Consider the following 20,749-nt stretch of genomic DNA (forward strand, 5'->3'; position numbering starts at 1 on the left):
TCTTTATGGCAGGAAAGAGTAGGTTCCAAGTCAACACAGCTTGAAGCACTGAGGGATGGTTTAGGCTCTGAGTTGTTATGCATCATGCTATTGCTGTTTTAAGACATGTTGTACTGTTGTTGTTTTTGCTCTTCAGGTCAAGTGCCCAGTAGAGATACTACACAAAGGCCGTTTCACAGCTTTCACTTATTGCAGATATGCTTTCAATAAATGATGCACGTCATCAGCCTATTTTTATAGTAAAAACTATCATTGACTGTTACAACTGAGCATTCTCAGTGCAACACAAATTTGTGCTGCACTTTAGAAATTAAACACATGTATTGGACTAGGAATACACTACCTACAGCAGAATCCTAATACCAAGAAGCATCTACTTTGATTAAAGAATGACACACACACACACCCAATAAATTGAGACAACATTGTCAGCTTGAGTGGCAAGGCCCTGTTCAATTCAGCACAATAGGAAAGTAAATGGTTCATTAATAGTTTTTTAAAAAAACAGGAAACTAGAAGTGATAGTATTACTATTACTAAAGTAGTTCAGAAAAATAGAAGCCCAGTTGGAGACATAGCAGATACATTTAATAAAAAAAATCTAGTTAATGAAGAAAGATCTCCAGTAACTTGTTGCCAGGAATGATAGATACTTCATCTAACTACTTTACAATTTGAATATGAATGCTAAAATGAGTGGATGATTTTCTAACTCAGCTCTGAAATGATGTAGAACTCTAAAATATTAGAAGTAAATGATAAATTCCAAATTTCTTTCTAATTTGGAAAAATTAACTCACATTGCAAAAAAATGTGCTAGAGAAATCTGTTACAGTGATATCAACTTGTCATTTATTCAGCTCAATAAGAAATTTATTTTGTTTGGAAGTTGGCAGTTCATACAAAATGCTTAAAATGTTTTATTTTGCATCAATACAATACAGAATTTGAATAATGGAAAGGAGAAAAAACAAGCTGAAACATTTATCTGCTTTGTCGAGTAAAAAACGAAAAAATAACAGCAACAAAATCATCAAAATAGAAGAAAGACTAGAAATACATTTATATCTGCCCCCCAAAAGAAGAGAGTTTTCCTGCCCTCTTTCTCTATTGAAATCAAACAATATTTACAAGCTATATATTTACAAACTACAGATATCTAATATCTTATAAAGTAAGTTTCTTCAGAAGCTGGCCACTGACACTAAGGTTCAGATACACTAACGTATTATTTCCTTAGTTATTAAAAAAAATCAGAGAAAAGGGTTCTGGACAGTACAAAAATAGAGTACAATAAAATTAAATTATGGCAGATAGCTCCTAGTCCCTCCTTCCCAGGTTATCAGACGCCAAAGCTAAATAAGATATTCTTGGCTAATGCTATTGAAAGCTTTAGAATGTAAACCACACCATTATACACATTCACCCTGTGTCTACATTTCAGGAAAAGATTGCTGTGATGGATGGAGAAGGACATTACTATAACCCCACTGAACAGACCATCATTTTCTAATATTCATATATATATATACACATAGATACCTTCTTTCATGTCCATCTACATATTGTTCAAGATTAACCAAAACAAATGGACAAAATCACTGAAGACAAATCTAATATAATTATGTGGGCAAGATTACTGTAACATTTTTCTCCTTTACTCCAACTTTAATTTGATTCTAATTTTTGAACAAAGCAATAAAATGAAGATACAAGTTCAGAAAAAGAACATCAGAGCTGATGTAGACATAACAGTATTGTTTCCACAAATTAATGAACACAAAGAATTTCTATGTATCCAGCATTATGGACTCATAAACCTTAATATTAGAAAGGAGACTGTATTCTAATTACGGTGTGTGTTAGGAGAGATAAAGGAGACTCTGAAATTTCAGCCTACATTTCACTTCCAATTATATGAATGTTATAAAGTAGTTATGAAAACCTTTTCATCTACAGCCAACAACTTCTGACATTTGCTCTTTTTGTTCCAATGGCACAGCAGTAAGAACCAAAGAAGACAACGATGAATATCAATAAATGATATAATTTTGGGTTGGTTGGTTTTTCCTTAAAGGATTTCTTTCCAAAAACATAATGTTTCAAGGTGTAACATTTGTGAAAGAAGAGGAAAAATTCAGCCAAAGGAAAAACCAATAAAAAGCATGGAAAATAGTAGGGGAAAGAAGCTTTACAAATACACACTGAAATTCAGTCTTGAAGATAAACTTTAGGTGGCTAAACAGTTGCAATTAACAGGTTTGTAAACAGTTAATTCAAAGGACAAAACATAACACATGTTTAAGCCTTGAAATGTCATAGTCCACCATGCAATTTTCAAGCCGGAAACAACTTTAGGTTCCCCTCTTTGCCACATTCTTGCCAGGTAAGACTCGTCTCCCCTTCTGTCATTGCAGTCTCATCCGTTTCTCTGGTGGACCTTTAGTACTTGTGCTCTGCTGTGTGATCTTGGCAGTCTCCTTCTCCTCCTGTTTTACAGCTTCAGGGGCTGGTTCTGGCTCCTTCTTGATCTGATCCACTGGAAAAATAAAACATATGAAAACCCAATTCTAATGGCTTTAGATGCCTGATTCGCACTGCTGCATGGCATTTTCCAGGTTGTTAAAAAGTTTTCAGTGAAAGAACTACCTGAAACTTCAGCAAGAAACATCTGGGACCAGATTCATTCCATTTGACTTTTGCCAGGACAGCATTTTCACCAACTAGACAATGCAAGGATGCTCTTCACCCATGGGGAAGTAGCCCTTAGGACTCTTCCAATTTGCAGGGATCCTGCTATGACTCTACCTGTTTGTCAGTGGGGCTCAGCACTACTTTGGTTCCACAAGCAGCCAGCCCCTCCTATTCCCTTATGCAAGCAGCACCCACCCTTATGCAAGCTCCACCGGCCTGCCCTGTTTCAGCAACTAGCATTTCTGTTTGTTCCAGATTGCCTCTGGAAGTGCTACCTTTACATTCCACAAGCAGTGGGTATTTCTTGTAGAAGAGAATCAGCTCATGGGTTGTCTCCAGTAGATAGTGCCTCATGATTTTTAGGTAGTGGCAACCTCCCCAAGAGCCTAAGCTGATACTTAGCCTAGACAATCTCTGGACTTTGCCCCTTTAAAAAAATTAACTGAATTCTCACCTGGAATGGGTTTTTCGCCAGGTTTTTGCTGCAAACAAGAAGGGGGAAATTGAGTCAGAAAACAGAAATACAAGGCTTGGTTTTGACATAATCTTTGTAAGTCAACTTTTGTATTTTCCTATAGGAACTGCCCTGTATAGTGAACCAGACACATGAGCATGACAACAAAGCTTGGATTCGGCTCTCACACATGCATGAACTGCCCCCCTGAGTGTACTCCTAGACAAGCATTCTACTCCTAACTTACTTATTCCAGGTCATGATATGTTGGGTCAATTACCTGTATTTTAGAGTTCCCATCCCCAGACTGGGAACACAGACACTGCTTGTCATATAGATTTTCCTTTCCCCTGAATGTACAGTATCATGCAAAGCAATTATAAATAGCACAGACATGGCTTATTACTGAGTTCAGATAGCCGCATCACCCCATAGGTCTGCCCTTTCCCAAAAGAAAGGGATAAAATATGAGCCAACCATGTTTTTCGTCTTGCTTTAAAATGAGAGTACATAAATAACATCAATAACTATAGACAGAAGACAAAAAGGCACAATTCACCAGGGCTATCTCTTGAGCAAGCTCAACTGAAATGAAAAAAGCAGCAGAAAACTAGTTTTTTGCAATGCCTTTCATCAATACAAGAGATATTCCAAGTAGACTACATATTTTTGTAATGGAACATCAAAATAATTAATCTTCAGTATCACTGTTTAAAAATAAAATTTAACATATGTAGCCAGGTTTTCCATAATTAACAAGGCTAAAATATCCAACCATAACAGAACGTTCTACTCTTCAGGGTTGAAACTCATCTCTATCTCCTGAACTAAAGAAAAATCAGTACATCCAACTGACACTGGATACAATAGTTTGCCTAATTACCTGCACAAACTTGGGAGGAAATTTTTGTCTCAGATCTAGAAGTAATGCATCCACACGTTGCCTTTGGAAAATGGAGCTTGGTTCTTCTTTCTTCTTGGCTTTGGGTTTGGCTTTATCTGGAAATATATTTTTTTAATTCATAATGCAACATCTCATCAGAGCATAAAGATTTGTTTGTCTTCTTTTTAAAATTGTTTTAAAATCAATATGTAAAATATTTACGGACCATATTTTTAAAACATAATAAAGAGCTATAAGAAATACATATTTGTATTAAAGCTAAGATCAAGGAAGAGATTGAGGATTTTGACATAGTTGTTTTCAGGTAGAATAGCTGCAGTGAAAATGAATATGTTGCCTAAGATATAGCTATAACAACCATAGGGAAAAAAAAGAATGAATACATGCAGCAAATGATCAATAAGTTTATTTGGGAAGATAAAAAGCCTAGAATAAATTTTAAGACAATGCATATTAATGGGAGGAAGTGGTTCTTTTATTGCCAGATATACGGAACTATTTTTCGCCAGTTGTTTGTTACAGATATCTGGATGTTATATTCAAACAGGAAAAAGCTATTTGGGTAACCTGGAGCAAAACTTTAGTGAAAATCTCCTTAACTGCTTTGTTTTAGATACACCTAAAATAGAATTCTGCAAGAAAAAAGTAGTTGTATTATTCCTATGTAATGGAAGGTCTGGGGTAAATTGAGATGATGATTATGTCCTTTGAAATTATCACCACTTGTTTCTGTACTGTATGAGCCCACAGTTTAACAAAATTTTATAAAATGGCAATGAAGTAACACTGATAAATATAAGAATAGGGTAGATAATCAAGTTAAGATACACAATTAGAGAATGGATAATGTAAGACTGGCATCATTTTAATAGTTCCAGATAAGGAATTCTCAGAATTTGGTTAAGGGTTCAGGAAGAAGTTACAATCTGTTTGAAAAGTTAGTAATTACATGTAACCAATAATCTGTCTGATAGGCAACGTGCTGTGCATTTTTCTAGTATACTAGTATCTGTTTGATATGTAATGTGCTGTGCATTTTTCTAGTATTCAAAGAATGTTGTACTAAATATCCAGGAAGGCTTTTTTAACTAAGTTGTTCCATGTAGAATTTTGTGTAAAATTTCATATGACACTCTAATCAGCTCAAGTCCAACACCTTACTCATTGGCCTGTCTCCAAGACCAGTAAGGTTGGTAGACACTAGAGATAGGGCCTTCACAGTAGTGGCCCTTATCCTATAGAATTCCCTCCCAACAGATATATGGCTGGCCACATCTGTAAGTGCTTTTAAGAGGGTTTTTAAAAATCATCTTTTCTTCCTGGCTTTTAATTGATTTTTTTAAAATTGTATTTTATTAAAAATTGTTTTATTTAAAATTGTTTATGATTTTATTTTATTAATATATGGCTGTATGGTTTTGATGCTATAAGCCACCTTGGGAAGACAAAGTTCTTGAAAGGCAATGCTCTTGATTAAATGAATAGTGGGACATGAATGTAGATTTCTTATTTCTTTCTGTTCCTGCCCTATAATCAATCAAAAATGCCCACCCCGCAAAGCAGCAACATTGTTCACCCTTGACTTTTCTGGGATGCTTTACCTCTTTTTCAATCCTTAGATTTTTAAATTCAGAAACCAGCAGCTTTCAGAAACTCCATATTAAGCCTAATCCTAGAATTTCTGCAACAAGGAGGAGAATGGATATTATAGTCTGGAGTCTAGATAATGTACCTCGTTCCTCTTGGTCTTTAAAATGCCACCAATAGCCTTTGGAAGGGTGATAGCGGCAATAGGACATTGCTTCCTCAAAAGCCGACTGGATTCCATGTACCGCACTGAGCTTGAAAAAATAAGTTTGTAAGAAAATGTATGAATTCCCTCATAGTACTGCATTTTAGCCAGCCAAACTGGCCAACTCCCAAAATAAAACCCATTTATACATATGTCGCCTAATATTTTGAGCTTGTTTGGTATAGAATCTCCCTATGGCTTTATAGAGGACCTCTAGGGAAGGGTGAGGAGGGACTAAGAACAATGCCATAGATCCTCTTCTCAGAAAAGAAAACATAAAGGTCCTGAGGGTGGGGTGGAAGTACGAGGTGTAAAGGGGAAGCAATCCGAGTATGCTCAGTGGCAATTCCTTTTCTACCACAGAGACTTCACATATATATCTTCTGTAGGAATTGTTTCTGGATGCCGTCACCCTCTGAAGTTAGGTGGGTGGCAACCACAGAGAAGGCCTTCTCATCTGTGGGTGGAACACATTCCCCAGGGTGAAGTACTAGAGCTAAATTCTGCTGTAAGGGTAAGGAAATCTCCTCCTTAAATAAAATGGCCTATGCCATACAGTAGTGTACAGTCCAAAAAAACTGTAAATCTTTTGTATTTTCACTAGTGCACATACATTTTTCACAAAAGGTAAACAAGATTTCTTATGCCTTTTCCCCATTCGCTTAAAAAGAAAGGAGCAGGAAACAACCAAACTTTTATTATAAGAAAATACATAGCACAGAGACTTCATAGAATCATAGACTTACCACTCTAGAGTTTACAACTGACCCCAAGTCAGGTGCCTGATAAATTACTCCAGCAATAATGTAATAATCGGCCAATGGGGTAACTGTAAAAGAGAAGCACAACATTACTCCAGACATCAAAACACTCTAGATAAATGATGTATAGCTTTGTTTAATTTATTGTTCACAGCACAGTAGTGAAAACTAGTTTACATTGAAGTGCTACTTCCTCAAGACAAGAGAAGGACATCAAGAGTACTGTGAAGTGAGCACTGCAATTGAGATATGAATGAGTGACCTCACTCATGAAGACTATCATTGACAGGAAAACAAGACAAATAGGATACAGCTGGGAATCCAGGGAAAAAATGTGGGGGGACACACTTTTCAATAGCTATCAGGGTTATTTGGCAAGAACGTACATATGAGTCAAGCGGCTTGTACAAGCCATTTTAAACGTTACAACCTGACAATTATTACTTTTTGCAAACTATTCCAAGATTAACCCATCATTGTGAAACAAGATCATGGCTTTTGTGGAACATGGCTGTTGCAGCCTTATATGAACAGCAGTGTGGTTGTTAATATTTTTCTATCATTATTTATTTATTTATTGCATTTTTATACCGCCCAATAGCCGAAGCTCTCTGGGCGGTTCCTCTATCACCAGAGGAAATCATGAGATTTTAAATTGTTAGCTGAGCTCCAAAGAATTTGTTTGCACTAATCAGTGTCATAGATACATACATACATAGACCTCTTATTGCATGGAACATAGCACACAAAGATACCAAACATGACAAGAAATACATTGTAATTATAATTTATTTGTTTTATTTAAAATATTTCTTGGACACCTTTCAAGGCAGAAGCCCTCATAAGGCGAGGTACAGCAATAAAACACATAAAGCCAGTATGATAACAACGATAAAAACAACAGAAAGAGTAAGAACCCAATAAAAAAGAGCAACAAAATCAGCAATAAAAATACCAATAAAACCAAGAACATATCCAGCAATCATATTAGGAGAAGGCCAAACTAAAATGATGTTTTCAAGATGTTCCTAAAAGCCTGCATTGATGGGAGCATGGTGGACCCCCGATGGCAACTTATTCCAGAAGTGGGGGGCCACTGAAGAGAAGGCCCTCTCATATATGGTTACTATAAAATCAATTTTGCTAAGAAAATAATAGACAGCTAACATTATTTTTGCTGGCAATATTAGCTTCTAACCACAAGAGGGCATTCCCTTGTTATTATAAAAGGGGAAACAGACTTTTATAGCAATACTCAGGAAGAAAATATAATAGCAACATGTACTCCTGGAACTAACAATATTGTTTCTGTTTCTATGGATCCTGTTGAAAAGGGTGTGGGGGGGGAAGCAGGTGAAGAATCCCAGCCCAAACATAGGGTATGATCCTTCTCTTTGTTGGCACAGCACCCACGCACACAATTCCTGTTGCTCTATCTCCAATACGGTTCTTTTTCTGGCTTGACTAAGTAATAAGAGTTCCAAATGCATAATTTCATCAAGGAAGTAGACAAGGAGAGGATACAGTAGGCAAGCAAAGAGCTCCTATTCCCCAAGCACCCTGGTGCACTACCTGCAAATGTGCTGAGAGGAGTTGATTAACACAGCTTTGCTGAACCCTATGAGGATCCCTTTGCATGTGAGAACTGCACTGGGAAGGGCCATATCCAAGAAATATCTGCATTTGGCTATCAATGGTCCTGATGATTATATGCTACCTCCAGCATCAGAGGCAGTATGCCTATGTACACCAGTTGATGGGGAACATGGATGGGAGCGTGCTGTTGCACTAATGTCTTGCTTGTGGGGTTCCCTTCTAGAGGTGGTTGGTCACAGTGTGAAAAGAATGCCGGACTAGTCTGATCCAGCATGGCTCTTATGTTCTTAACTGTTGCTTATGCTAGAAATGCTCCACAAGACTCAAGAACAATAATCATGGTAATTTGAAAGTACAAAATTGTTATGCTACTGTTAGTTTTGCTTTAGATCCTAGTTCAAGAGATTTTATTGCATCAACTTTAGTTGATGTTGCCATATGAATCACACAGTATTCTGCTATCAGAAGAAAGTTAGTTAATTTATCAGATATGCACAAAGAACAAAGTTGATTACCAATGAAAAATCTTTTATCACTTTTGGCACACAGTAGTTTAATCATTTGACCTCTACCATTTCAAGACACAACCTTAAAAAAAAAAGTTTGGCCAATGAAGTTTCAGAGCATTGCATCCAGTTGTGTCCATGTATAGCTTCTTGTTCTTTCCCCAAATAGGGATGTTGCATAAATCCTTACCTTGCGTCGGAGTCAGTCTTTGCTGCTTTCGAATGATGAAGAGAATTGGCTCTTGAGCATGGAGAAGGATATACTCCACTCCAACCATTTGACTGGGGGGAAAAAAGAGATTACTAAAACTGGAGATATGGCTATTATGGAGATATTGTAAAGGCTAGGGAAGGCAACTAAAAAGACAAACCTCCTACTGATGGAACATTCCTGTGAGAGCCTCCTCTTGGAGCAAGTCATATAAGATTTTATTTATCTATTTACAATATTTGTATACCGCTCCCCATTCAAAATTTCAGAGTGGTGGACAAGATAAAATAGAATAAAAACACATTACAAGTACATTTTAAAAGACACAAAGTGCAAAATAAACCGTGGTTGGTCTTTAAGGGAAGGCTTCACTGTTTTAAACTTTTGTAAACCACCCAGAGAGCTTCGGCTATGGGGCGGTCTATACATGTAATAAATAAAAAAATAAACTCTGCATAGCATTGGTTATTTGCATGGGTTATTTTTGCCTAATAACCAACCATTGGTTAAAAAACTCCTGCCAAACAACATAATAACCTACAGTGGGTTAAATAACCAACCATCAACTATTTAAACCACCATTGTGTTGTCTGAACCCAGTCCGAGACAGTGTTTAGGTTTCATGAGTTTGACTGTTATTAAGTTTTGAATCTCTGCAGGTTTGGAAGCCTAAAGTGGAACACCACTCAAAAACACCAGCCACAAATTGTAAAACCAGCAAGGACTTTATTAAGATATTTCAGAAGTGCGAAACAAAATAGCACCTTTATTATTACGCATTTTCAAAATAAACAGAAATGAAAGACCAGGGAAGTTGCTAGGTACTGCTTACTAATGAAATCACTAAAATTTGCTAATGGACACCACTGGCGGAATTAATTCCTCTGCCCCTTGCAGTGCCCACACACACACCTGTTCCAGAATTGAGGGGTGTGTGTTGGGGAACCTCCAGAGCAGAACTCGAGGCATTGGGGGGGAAGGTCGCAGAGGATTTTAAAAATACATTATTTCATCTACTTATTTAATTTTACATATATGCACTAAATTAACTATTCAATGGAGTTATCCAAATATAATTGAACCTATTCACTGACCCACTAGTAAAGAAACAACCAACAACATTTCCTTAATTAAACTGATTAACTTATATCTAAATTACATCCAGTCCATCTCTCCTCACATTATGTTAAATAGTTCTCATATTCTAGTACTGTTAAAACTATACCAACATTCTAGGGGAATGTTTTTTACACCTTTCCCAAAGTTTTTTGTAACACTTTATCTTACACATTAAAATCCTCTGCCATATGCTTTTTTATTATTATTAAATGAGGCTGCTGTTTTTCCCAATTTTAAGCCACCAGTAATTGTACTGCAATCAGCATATTCTACCGTTTCATAAACAAACCATCAATATTCCCTAAAAGCAAACACAGATTTACATTCATGCTGTCTATTCAAACCACTCCATCAGTTTACAGCCTTATGCATTTTTGTGTCTCCCAACGTTTTTTCTAATCTTATATCCTTGGACTTGGTTCCTCACATTCACCCACAGCACAGGAAGGCAAACTGGGAAAATATTTTTATGTAACAAGGAGATGAAAGAGTCAGCATTAGTGGTGAACTAGCAACAAGAAGAATGAAAAAAGTTCCAAAGTACGTGTAGCTTTACTAACTCAGTTGCTGGTGGTATATATATGCTTCATCGAAACTGACAATCCTACCAGTGCAATCCTGTATATGTCTACTCAGAAGTAGACACCACTGAGTTCAACAAAATTTACTCCCAAGTAAATTTTAAATGTTATATGATCGCATCCTAAATGTAGTTTTACAAGATTATATATACCCTGAAGTAACTTACTTCAAGTGGTCCAAGGTCAGTCTTTGCATTTTCACCATTTCGTTGTTGCATGTTCTATCATAGAATGGATTACTACGCTCTGAGAAATAGTCCAACACACTCCCACTGTTTAATATTGGAATCCAGGAGCTATCAACCCAGGAAATTCCCAGGAGGTTATCTGGGTGGGGTTGGAAGAGAAAGGAGAGAGAAAACTAATTAGTACAGTTATAATAGGAAGAGATTTTCACAAGTAAACAATGTATTAAAGACTTGCATTAATTCAACCAACCTGAAACACCCACCATCTTACAGACTGTAACATATGATACTTAACATATACAAACATAGCCTAACAATATAACAATGTTTTAGCCAATGCTAGAAAGCATAACTGAGTCTAGTCAGAGTATCTAGTCAGAGTATGTGCATCGTTGAATTCCATGAAAGAAAGACAAAATATAAATGTAATAAAATGCTAAATAATGCACAACACACTGATTGGATTTGTTTTGTTTGCTCAAAAAAGAAAGAAAGAAAACTCCATCCATCCCTTTGGAGCATTGGGGACACTTCTGATAGCCCCATCCCAAAAAGTATGTTAACAGTGGAAAAGATACCAAAAAGAGCAAACAAAATAGTCAATAGGCTTGGAATAGCTTTCATATTAGAAAAGGCTGGCAGCTGTCCCCAACCTTGTGTCTTAGAGATGTTTTGGACTTCAAATTCCATCAGTCTCACCAGCATGGGCAATGGTCAGTAATGCTGGACATAGTAGCCCCAAACACCTGGAGGACACTAAGTTGGGAAAGGTAGATCTACAGCATTTGGTGCTAGTTTAGAAAGACCACCAGAGCATTGGGGAGGGGGGATATGATAGAGGTTTATAAATATATATTTGTTGAAAGAGATTTTTTTTCTCCCTTTTTCATGGAACTCAGGGTCACCTACTGAAATTGACTGGACAAAATTATATTTCTTCACATAATGTGTAATTAACTTAAAAGAACTCACTACCATAAAATGTACTGATGGCCACTGGCTTAAAAAGGCTATTTAACAAATTAATGAAGAATAGGTTTATCAAGTGCTATTAGTTATTATAGTTAAATATAACCTCCATCTTCAGAGGCATTATAACTTTTACTACCTTCTCCTATAACACAGAGAAGGGCAGCATGACTGTTACTTTCACACCCTGCTTATAGGCGTTCACGATAGGGAATAGGGCTGGTCATTAACGGAAAGAGGATGCTGAACTGGATAAATCATTGGTCATATCCAACCGGACTGTTCTAAAGGTACAAAAGGGTGGCCCACATTGGTTAAGGGATGAGCTACACTAAGTGATCATGAATACATATCTTCTAATACCAAATAACCAGAAATTACTTGCAGCCATCATAAACATCCCTGCTAACTAACTCAGAGAACTGGAAAAACTCCCAAACTGAGCAAAGCTTCTTTTGTCAAACTACCTGCCTCTATAGCTGTGTTCACACAACACACTAACCAACCTAGTGCGGGTTGTTGTTGAACCATGGGTTATCGTGCTGTCTGAACACAGCACCTTTTCCGCAGGTTGCTTGTTAACTATGTAGTGTGACTTGTTAACCAACCTGAACAATCCAACAACAAGCCATGGGCTTCTTTGAGGAAAAATAAACCACCCTGCATGGTTAACAAGTCACCCTGTAGAAAAAAAATGCTGCATTTAGACAACACGATAAGCCACCCTGTGGAAAACATACTGCATTCAGACAACACAATGGCTGGTTAGCGTGTTGTGTGAACCCAGTCTATGCCTCCTTCCTACTTCAGGATCTAGTAATTTGGAAATGCTATTAGCATGACCCTAAGCAGAATAAGTGACAGAAAAAAGAACATAAGAAGGGGCGAAAGCAAGCAAATACACAAGGAGGAGGAATGGTATGTATATGTGAGATGCAAAAGTGGAGTGGCTGGCAGTGATCTGTCTAATCAGTTTCACATGGGCCTGGAGATGCTGCTGCTGCTGCTGCTGCTGCTGCTGCTGCTGCTGCTAGAAAGCACTCACCTGCCCTCCCACTGTAAGAATTCTTTATTCTAATTCCACTAAATTCCTTGGACGGTTTAGGTAAAAAGCTATTCCTAAAAACAATGTTACGTAGCATGTAAGGTGCAAGAGAGATACAAAGTTCTCTCATACATAGAATATTCCCTCCATCTAGCCTGCACAGAGGACACGTAGCAAGGTAACACTTCTAAGTGCTTAGGATAGCAAAATCAAGGCAAAGGGGATGTGAGAAGGAGCCAGAAGCTCAGCAATTTTAAACCACAGTGGAAATCACCAACATCTCACAAGACTTTCAATCCAGGAAACATTGCATCCATCTTACAAGGTAAAAGGATGTTCAAAAGTGTCAGAAACAACATAGGAATATAATGTGTTTGTGCCATTAGTTCTTGCAAATTTAGAACTCCCCCTGCAACAAAGGTTCTAAGGTGGATGTCTGACTGGAGAGGAAGTTTGGAGTGAACAAATAATGCCAACTCAGCCACAATATATGGCTGCATAAAATATGAATACGTTGTTTTAGAAATCTTTTAGAAAGCAAAACTTAGATACTTCGGAAACCATGATTAATGCAGCATAAATAGGTGTATGAATAATGCATACACCGCATCAATAATCTGCTGCTCTCTAACTCTTGCATAAAACAGAAGAAAGCAAAGAGACAGTTGTACTATCATGTAAATATGTCTATTCCATTTCTCTCCTATGAAGGCAGTAATTTGCTGCCTTCTTTAAAATATTGATTAAATAAACACAGCCATTAATCAAACAAAAACATACAAGGTAACACCCCTTTGATAAAAAAAAAAACACCTCCCAACATTTTTATTTCCCCTATACATGTTCATTGTGAGCAACTAACCACATTACAAATTAAAATATAGGAAAATGTCCAGTCATCACTTCCATATTTTCAGGTGTAATGTAAGAAAAACAAATGCCCCATGTTAGGGAATAACATGTAGAAACTCTATGAAATTAAATCATAAAAGGGGAAGCTGCATGAAAATCTTAAAAATAGAGACTATTCATAGATACTGCATGGCAAGAAGCCACAAAACACTGCTATAGATTGATTTAGTGGGAATGGAAGTCCTGGTACAAGTTAGCAGCGCACCCACAAAAATCCGTGTCCAGCACAATCCCTAGAGAAGACTAATTTTGAATTCTGAACGCTTGTTAATGAAGCTATAAGGAACAGTAAATGACAAAGAAATCCGAATAAAAAAGCATTTATCACTAGAATGTCCTCAAAAACGTATGTGCCAAAAATGCACTTTTCATTCAGTCTTTCAAAAAGAATTGTTTAGCTCAATCACATAAATGATGCTTTTAGAAAACATTGGGCTTGTCTACATAGCAGCTCAGTCTTGCACTGTAATAGTTGATAGTGCTCATACCACCTTGTCTTTCTAGTCCTTTAATTACTACCAACAAGAAGAAATCAGTTTGCCTACGTAGCAGCAGTTTATCCCATGTAAAAAAGGCTGAGGCAGGTTTTCCAAGTGTAGCGTTCTACAGTTTACTTATCTGTTACATTTATAGCCTGCCTTAACCTCCAAAGGGTACAAGGAGATGTATATGATCCTCCTCTTCCTCTCTCCATTTTTATCCTCACAACTCTGTGAAGTAGGATTTAGGCTGGGAGTTAGTGACCAGCCCTCAGCCACCTAAACAGCTTCATGGCTGAGTGCAGATTGGAACCCTGGTCTCCACAGTCCTCGTCCAACACGTTATATCACACTGCCTTTCCTGAGCTAACTTGAGGGCAGAGATTTTTCTTGTCCGATCTACCACAAGTTTTTCTGTCAGATTTGAAACTTATTTAAACTTTCTATATTGTTTCATGAGGAAATATTTCCAATATTTTTTGCTTGATAAAGAAACAGTTTCAACACTCCGCAGCACTGCAGAATGCATAATCTCATAATTGTGGAAGGAACAAACAAAAGTCAAAAGCCCAAAGCTTTTAGTGGTCATCAGAATAGACTAAGAGAGTCATCACACAGGGGAAAATCGTGCTTCCTTACTGTCACTTCTCCAGCCGTGTGTTTGTCCCTCATTACTTCCTCTTTCAAAAGAGGAAGTAAACAACACACACTTGGCCCGTTCAGTGGGCCATTTTGATCCTGCTGCTTCTCCTGCACACAGCAGGAGAGAGAGGCAAGTTCCATCTTTAAAAATAAGTTGGACTTACTGGGGTGTTTTTTTGTCACACAAAGAAGGCTAGAAGGGGTGGGAGGCGCGCAGGAGGCAGACAACGTTGTGAGAGGGACCTGCAAAAATCTGTGAGGGCCCAGTAACAAGCATGCAATAAACAGTTGTCTGATGGAGCTCTAAAGTATTATGATTCAGTAATTCCAGAGCCAAAGGTAAAGTTCTTGTGGTGCTAATAGAAAAAGTTCAAGCTTTGGTGAACTTCCAAGGAAAGCAGGTTTCATAGTAGTAAAGCACACCCATGGGGAACACATTTTTAGCTGTTCTTGCTGTTTGAACGGGGTACATGGATGACACAGTTAAGATCGTTCCCCAACTAATTAGACCATTATATATATTTTAAAAAAAACATCAGCACCTTGGGCATTACTCAGTTGAATATGTTATCAATAGAATCTCTGAATGTAAATGTGGCTCCAACAGCCCCAGTCTAAGTGGCAGTGAGCCACTTAACCACACCTTCCGAAAGTCTTCAAGGGCAGTCGTACGACAGCTCATTACTACAGACAAGCTTTGTAATTTAGGAAGGCCCAAATGAGAGTTGCTAACTTTCAAATCTGACAGGAAAACTTCTGCCTTTCTTGCCAAATGGCAGTGATGAAGAGCCTTCTTGACCACCAATGCTATTTATGTTGGATGAACAAACACTCCACATTTGTGAGTCTAAGTGAACAGGCAAGTGAACTCCATCAGTGGCAAGTATCCACTCTTCCCAGTCACAGGACTAACCAAATATCAACTCCTTACACTTGTCTGGATTAAGTGCTTGGCCCTGAGTGCAAACAGCCATTGAAACTAATCTGTATAATTGGATCAGGCTAACACTGTAAACCTACGCATGTCTTCTCACACGTTCAATAGGACTTACATCCAGGAAAGTGTGTATAGGATTGCAACATAACAGTGCAATCTTCCAAGCTGCAACTCAGGAGTTAAACAAGCTAGGATAACATTGAACTCAGAAGTGATTTAGAGCGTAATCCTATGGGATGTGCCTTGGGTGCCCGTAAGCCTCTGAACACAGAGGGTTACAAGTATCCAATGCAGAAGGGGAGGTGTGATGAGCTTCCCTCTCTGCATTTTAGATAGACAGGCAATTTCGCCCATCTAGTGGAGGGTTTGGGAAGGAGGGGAGATGCCTCGTAGCCCCACGTCCCTTCTCCTCCCCTACCCGCCCCCAGGAACACTCCCTTTCATACTCCAAGGAGCTTGCTTTTGCGAGCTCACAGCAGCATCCAGCAGGGTTCCCTCCAAGCTTGCTGTGAGAGGGGGGCGAGAGGGAGTGCGTGGAGCCAGGAAACTGAAAATATCCAGTGTCCCCCAGACACTGTCTAGGGTGCATAGGATTACTCTCTCTACAGGCAAATATATCATAGTAAAACCAGCATTATGTTTTACCATGAGTCTCCAGTGCGGTGGCCATGGGCACTAATGTGTTCACAGACACTGTTCTTGGCATCTGCCAAGCATCCTACCACTCCTGATTTTTTTTTTATTTCTTAAAATTATTTTTAAATTAAAACATTTTAAAAAAACACCTGTGAATATGGTTTGCCGCAAAACGAAATGCTGTCTTCCAATGCCTTCTTTATTTGAGTTTAAAAGAATGGTTTTCTTTTGCAGTTCAGACTCTACCTCTACTTAAGATTCTTAGGCAAGTTACTTTTAACCTCATCATTTTGGCTTCTGAGGATGAGTGTTCTGTGACCAGCTGTGACAACCACAGCAGCCATTTAATGAATGGGCAATGTGCCCCCATGCCAGGCATTTTGTGAAAGTACCCACCACACTCTCAAAATTCCAAATGTGCCCACCAAACTAAAAAGGTTGGGGATGCCTATCTTAAACACACACAGAGCCACTTTACAGGGGTCTGGAAACAAAGCCCTGTGAGGAGAGACTGAAAGACCTTGAGAAGAGAAGACTGAGAAGAGACATGATAGCACTCTTCAAATACTTGAAAGGTTGTCACACAGAGGAAGGCCAGGATCTCTTCTCGATCATCCCAGAGTGCAGGACACGGAATAAGGAGCTGAAGTTACAGGAAGTCAGATTCTGGCTGGACATCAGGAAAAACTTCCTAACTGAAAGAGCAGTACAACAATGGAACCAATTACCTAAGGGCAATTGGTTCCATTGTGGCTCTCCCACACTAGAGGCATTCAAAAGGCAGCTGGACAGCCATCTGTCAGGAATGCTTTACTTTGGATTCCTGCATTGAGCAGGGGGCTGGACTCGATGGCCTTATAGGCCCCTTCCAACTCTACAATTCTATGATCTTTTACCATTTGAAATAGTTCTGCTAGTAGTCATTTGACAGATGTTACGGTAACATGGAAATTGTTGGTGTAGCAATGTCTTTAAAAAACATTGTCTGCAGCATTGTCTTAAAAAAACTCAGCTTTGACACAGAGCTAATACCTCTTCCACCTAGTATCTATCATTCCACTTTCAGACCTGTATATACAAAAGAGGCTTGGTGTTGTTGGTATGTGTGTTTGTCCCCAGAATCTGTTAAGCATGAAGTATACCACCTCTTACAGAAATTACACTTGAGTTTCAGTCATATGCACACTTACCTAAGAGTATACCCCTTGAAAATACCAGCACTTACTTCTGACTGAGAAAACGTAAAAAGTTACTTGCTATCATATCTGATAGTTATTGATAGATCTAGCCTCCATGAAAATGTCTAATCCTTTTTTATACCAGTGGAACTGACCATTACTACAGTGTGGGGCAATGAATTTCCCTATTATATTATTCACTATGAAAGAACAGTGTCTGAACCTTCTGCCAATTTTGTTAAGTGATCTTGAGTTCCAGTATGATGAGAATTTTCTGTCCATTCTTTCCACAATGAAGCAGTTTTCTAATATCAAAAGTTCCAAACTCTTTGGCCTTTCCAGAGTGGGAAATTGCTCCGGTCACTTGGCCCAGCACCCTGAAGAGTAAGCATTTATCAAGTGACACCTACTCTTTAAGAACTGGTCAGAATAAGCTTTTTAATCAATCTGATGGAAATTCTGTTAATTCCCTATTTATACAGTTTCACAGCCTGGAAAAGTTATATACACTTTTAATATGTTAAATGGCAAAAGCTGCTCTCTCTCACACACACCCTTTTTTAAAATCAAGCCAACAGTGTATTTTGATTAAAAGAGAAGTGGTTTAATAAGATTTGTTCACACAACCTTGCTGACTAGCGTTCGACAGATTACTAAAGACTATTTTTCATCCCAATAGACAGGTACTTCATGAAGGTGGCAGTTAAGAGATTGATTTCTCATCTCAATAGATCAACACAAGTTTCAAAACCTTTGGAAGCAAGTGTCATTCAGACAGCCTTAAAAGTAACAGAAACGTTTCTACTGCGTTTTAAAACGCAGCTCCATGAACACCTCTCTTGTCCCCCACTTGTTTAATTCCAGAAAATAAAGTACTGCGAGTTGTGTGCCGGTTCTGTGTTGCCCCCCCACCCCACCCCACCCCACCCCGACAACACAATCGTGCGGTCCGAACCCAGCCTTAATTTTCCTGTTCTTCGCTTCTCCCAACCCTACCCAGACAGACATGGATCTACTTCGCGACTCCAGACAGGCTTGAGTAGTAAGACAGAGACTGACAAGGAAGGGAGTTATTATTCAAGGGGGCTCTTCTAAACGACATGCCTGAGCAAAAGCACGTTCCGTCCCCGTTCCGAAGTAAACACCTATACAGTACCTCGTATGTCTACGGCCGCCATGACTTCAGCTTCACACGTCGCATCCTCCCTATCCTGTCGCAAAGCTATGACTTCACCAGATCATAGAGAGACTTTGCTAGAACAACAAGCGGAATAGAGAAGAAGTGGTTCATCGGACTAGCGTAGAGTAACCAGAGAAAGGGTTCGGAGCATGCGTAGTTGTTTCATCCGGGCAACCGGAGAAATAGGGCCACGGCTGTGTGTGTGAAATAGAATTATATTGGGTTGAAAGGGCTGGAATTATCAAGATTTGCACTCAATACATATCTGAGTAAATTGAATACAAGGCATACACCAACCCAAAATACATTTTCAAATGCAAAATAGGTTGATTATATTTCCTACATGCACTTGTTATGAGTTACCCTGCCAAAACAGCCTTCCCCAAATGGGTGCCCTCCAGATGTATTGGACTACAACTCTTAGTATCCCCACATCTGGCAGGCAGCGGGTTGAGGAAGGCTGGAGCAAAACAAAAACTGCCTATTTTTAATTTTATTTATTTATTACATTTATTATACCACCCCATAGCTGAAGCTCTCTGGGAGGTTTACAAAGAAAAGATTGGATTAAAAAGACAACATTAAAAATCAATATACAAAATTTTAAAACATAAAAAATAGTTAACATTTAAAACAAATTTTAAACATGCATGCCTTTAATAGCTTTTTGATCTACAGAAATCAGCAAAGGGCCAAGTCTAGGGCATCAACATAGTTCTTATTAAATACGTCGGAGCAGGAACTGGTAAATAAAAAGGTTGGTGACTCCAGTTACACCCTAAATTAGCTGGCTAGGCGGGCTCTGCCTGCTGCTCTTTTAGGGCACATTCTCCAGAGGTCTTAAAACAGAATCCTATACATGTCTACTCAGAAGTAAGTCCCAATGAGTGCAATGGTACTTTCTACTAGATAAATGGATATAGGATTGCAATCTTGATGTGGAACAACTACTGCTTAACATCTGTAAGCCCATTCTGGTTTTTTCTTCAAAACTAGATTTTCTATTACTCTAGGGTGACCATATTTTGGAAACCAAAAGGGAGGACAACATGGCCGCTTCCAAGGGGGAGTGCCCACCAATATGTCCAGCCCCCAATAGGGCGTGCCCACCAACATGTCCAGCCCCCAAGGGGGCGTGCCCACCCAAACATGGCCTTTTGTTTAACAAAAGACCTTAACCAGCAGGGTTTAAGGTGTCTTCTGAACAGGCCCACAATCTTGCAAAGGGCATTGTGATCATATCAAACTCTGACAAACAAAAGGGGAAAGGCAACATCGAGGGGGCAGGGAGGTTTGACCTGTGAAAGGAAAGGCTCTAAGGGATGGTGAAATAGCTCTGAATTCACAAAATCAGACCCAAAGTGAACATGGCTAAGCTGAGCTTTCTCAAAAGTGGTAAAGAGGCAGATGCACACATCCTCAAATGATGTAACTTCTGCCTACTGGAGCCCATTCCTCAGTTAAACCCAAGCAAGACAGGGGTCCCCAACCTCGTGCCAGTTCCCAAGGGCCCTGGTCAGCAAAGCAGGGAGTTTCAAAACAGGCTCCCCCAGAAATGAAAATAGATCCATTCAGATTTTTTCCCTATGGAATGAACTCAGTTCTTTAGGGGAAGACATGAATGACAAGCAGCCAACTGTACTCTTGTATAAGGTTTGGGCATTATTAATAGAGCAAAGGCAGCACCAATCACTGATGCCAACTCCTGGACTCCTGAGCAAAGGTATGTCTTGAGAAAAGCATGTGCAGCAGTATAGGGATGCCCAGTTCCCCCATGGACATCCTCAAGTGAACAAAAAGCTTCAGTGTAATGCTCAGAGGATGCTCCCCTGACAGGGCTACAGTGGGAACCAGGATACTTAGCCCAGCCAACAGCAAAATTAAGTATAGGCAGTGCAGGTGCAAAATTGTTGCCAGAGGGAGAATCTAAAGTGTCAGAAAGAGACTTCCCAAAGCAGCAAACAG

General features: G+C 38.8%; 1 protein-coding gene across 1 annotated transcript; it reads right to left on the reverse strand.

Annotated features, from left to right (window-relative positions):
- Positions 1 to 829: 829 nt before the first annotated feature.
- MED6 (mediator complex subunit 6) lies at positions 830 to 18,831 on the reverse strand. The gene is made up of 8 exons (XM_063117597.1): positions 18,761 to 18,831; positions 10,786 to 10,945; positions 8,898 to 8,989; positions 6,591 to 6,673; positions 5,785 to 5,893; positions 4,032 to 4,147; positions 3,149 to 3,176; positions 830 to 2,539 (listed from the first exon to the last, which is right to left on the reverse strand). The coding sequence occupies exons 1-8, from the start codon at positions 18,780 to 18,782 to the stop codon at positions 2,409 to 2,411; spliced, it is 741 nt and encodes a 246-aa protein (XP_062973667.1). The 5' UTR covers positions 18,783 to 18,831; the 3' UTR covers positions 830 to 2,408.
- Positions 18,832 to 20,749: the final 1,918 nt, after the last annotated feature.

The sequence above is a fragment of the Elgaria multicarinata genome, chromosome 2, assembly GCF_023053635.1.
Source record: "Elgaria multicarinata webbii isolate HBS135686 ecotype San Diego chromosome 2, rElgMul1.1.pri, whole genome shotgun sequence".
NCBI lineage: Eukaryota > Metazoa > Chordata > Lepidosauria > Squamata > Anguidae > Elgaria > Elgaria multicarinata.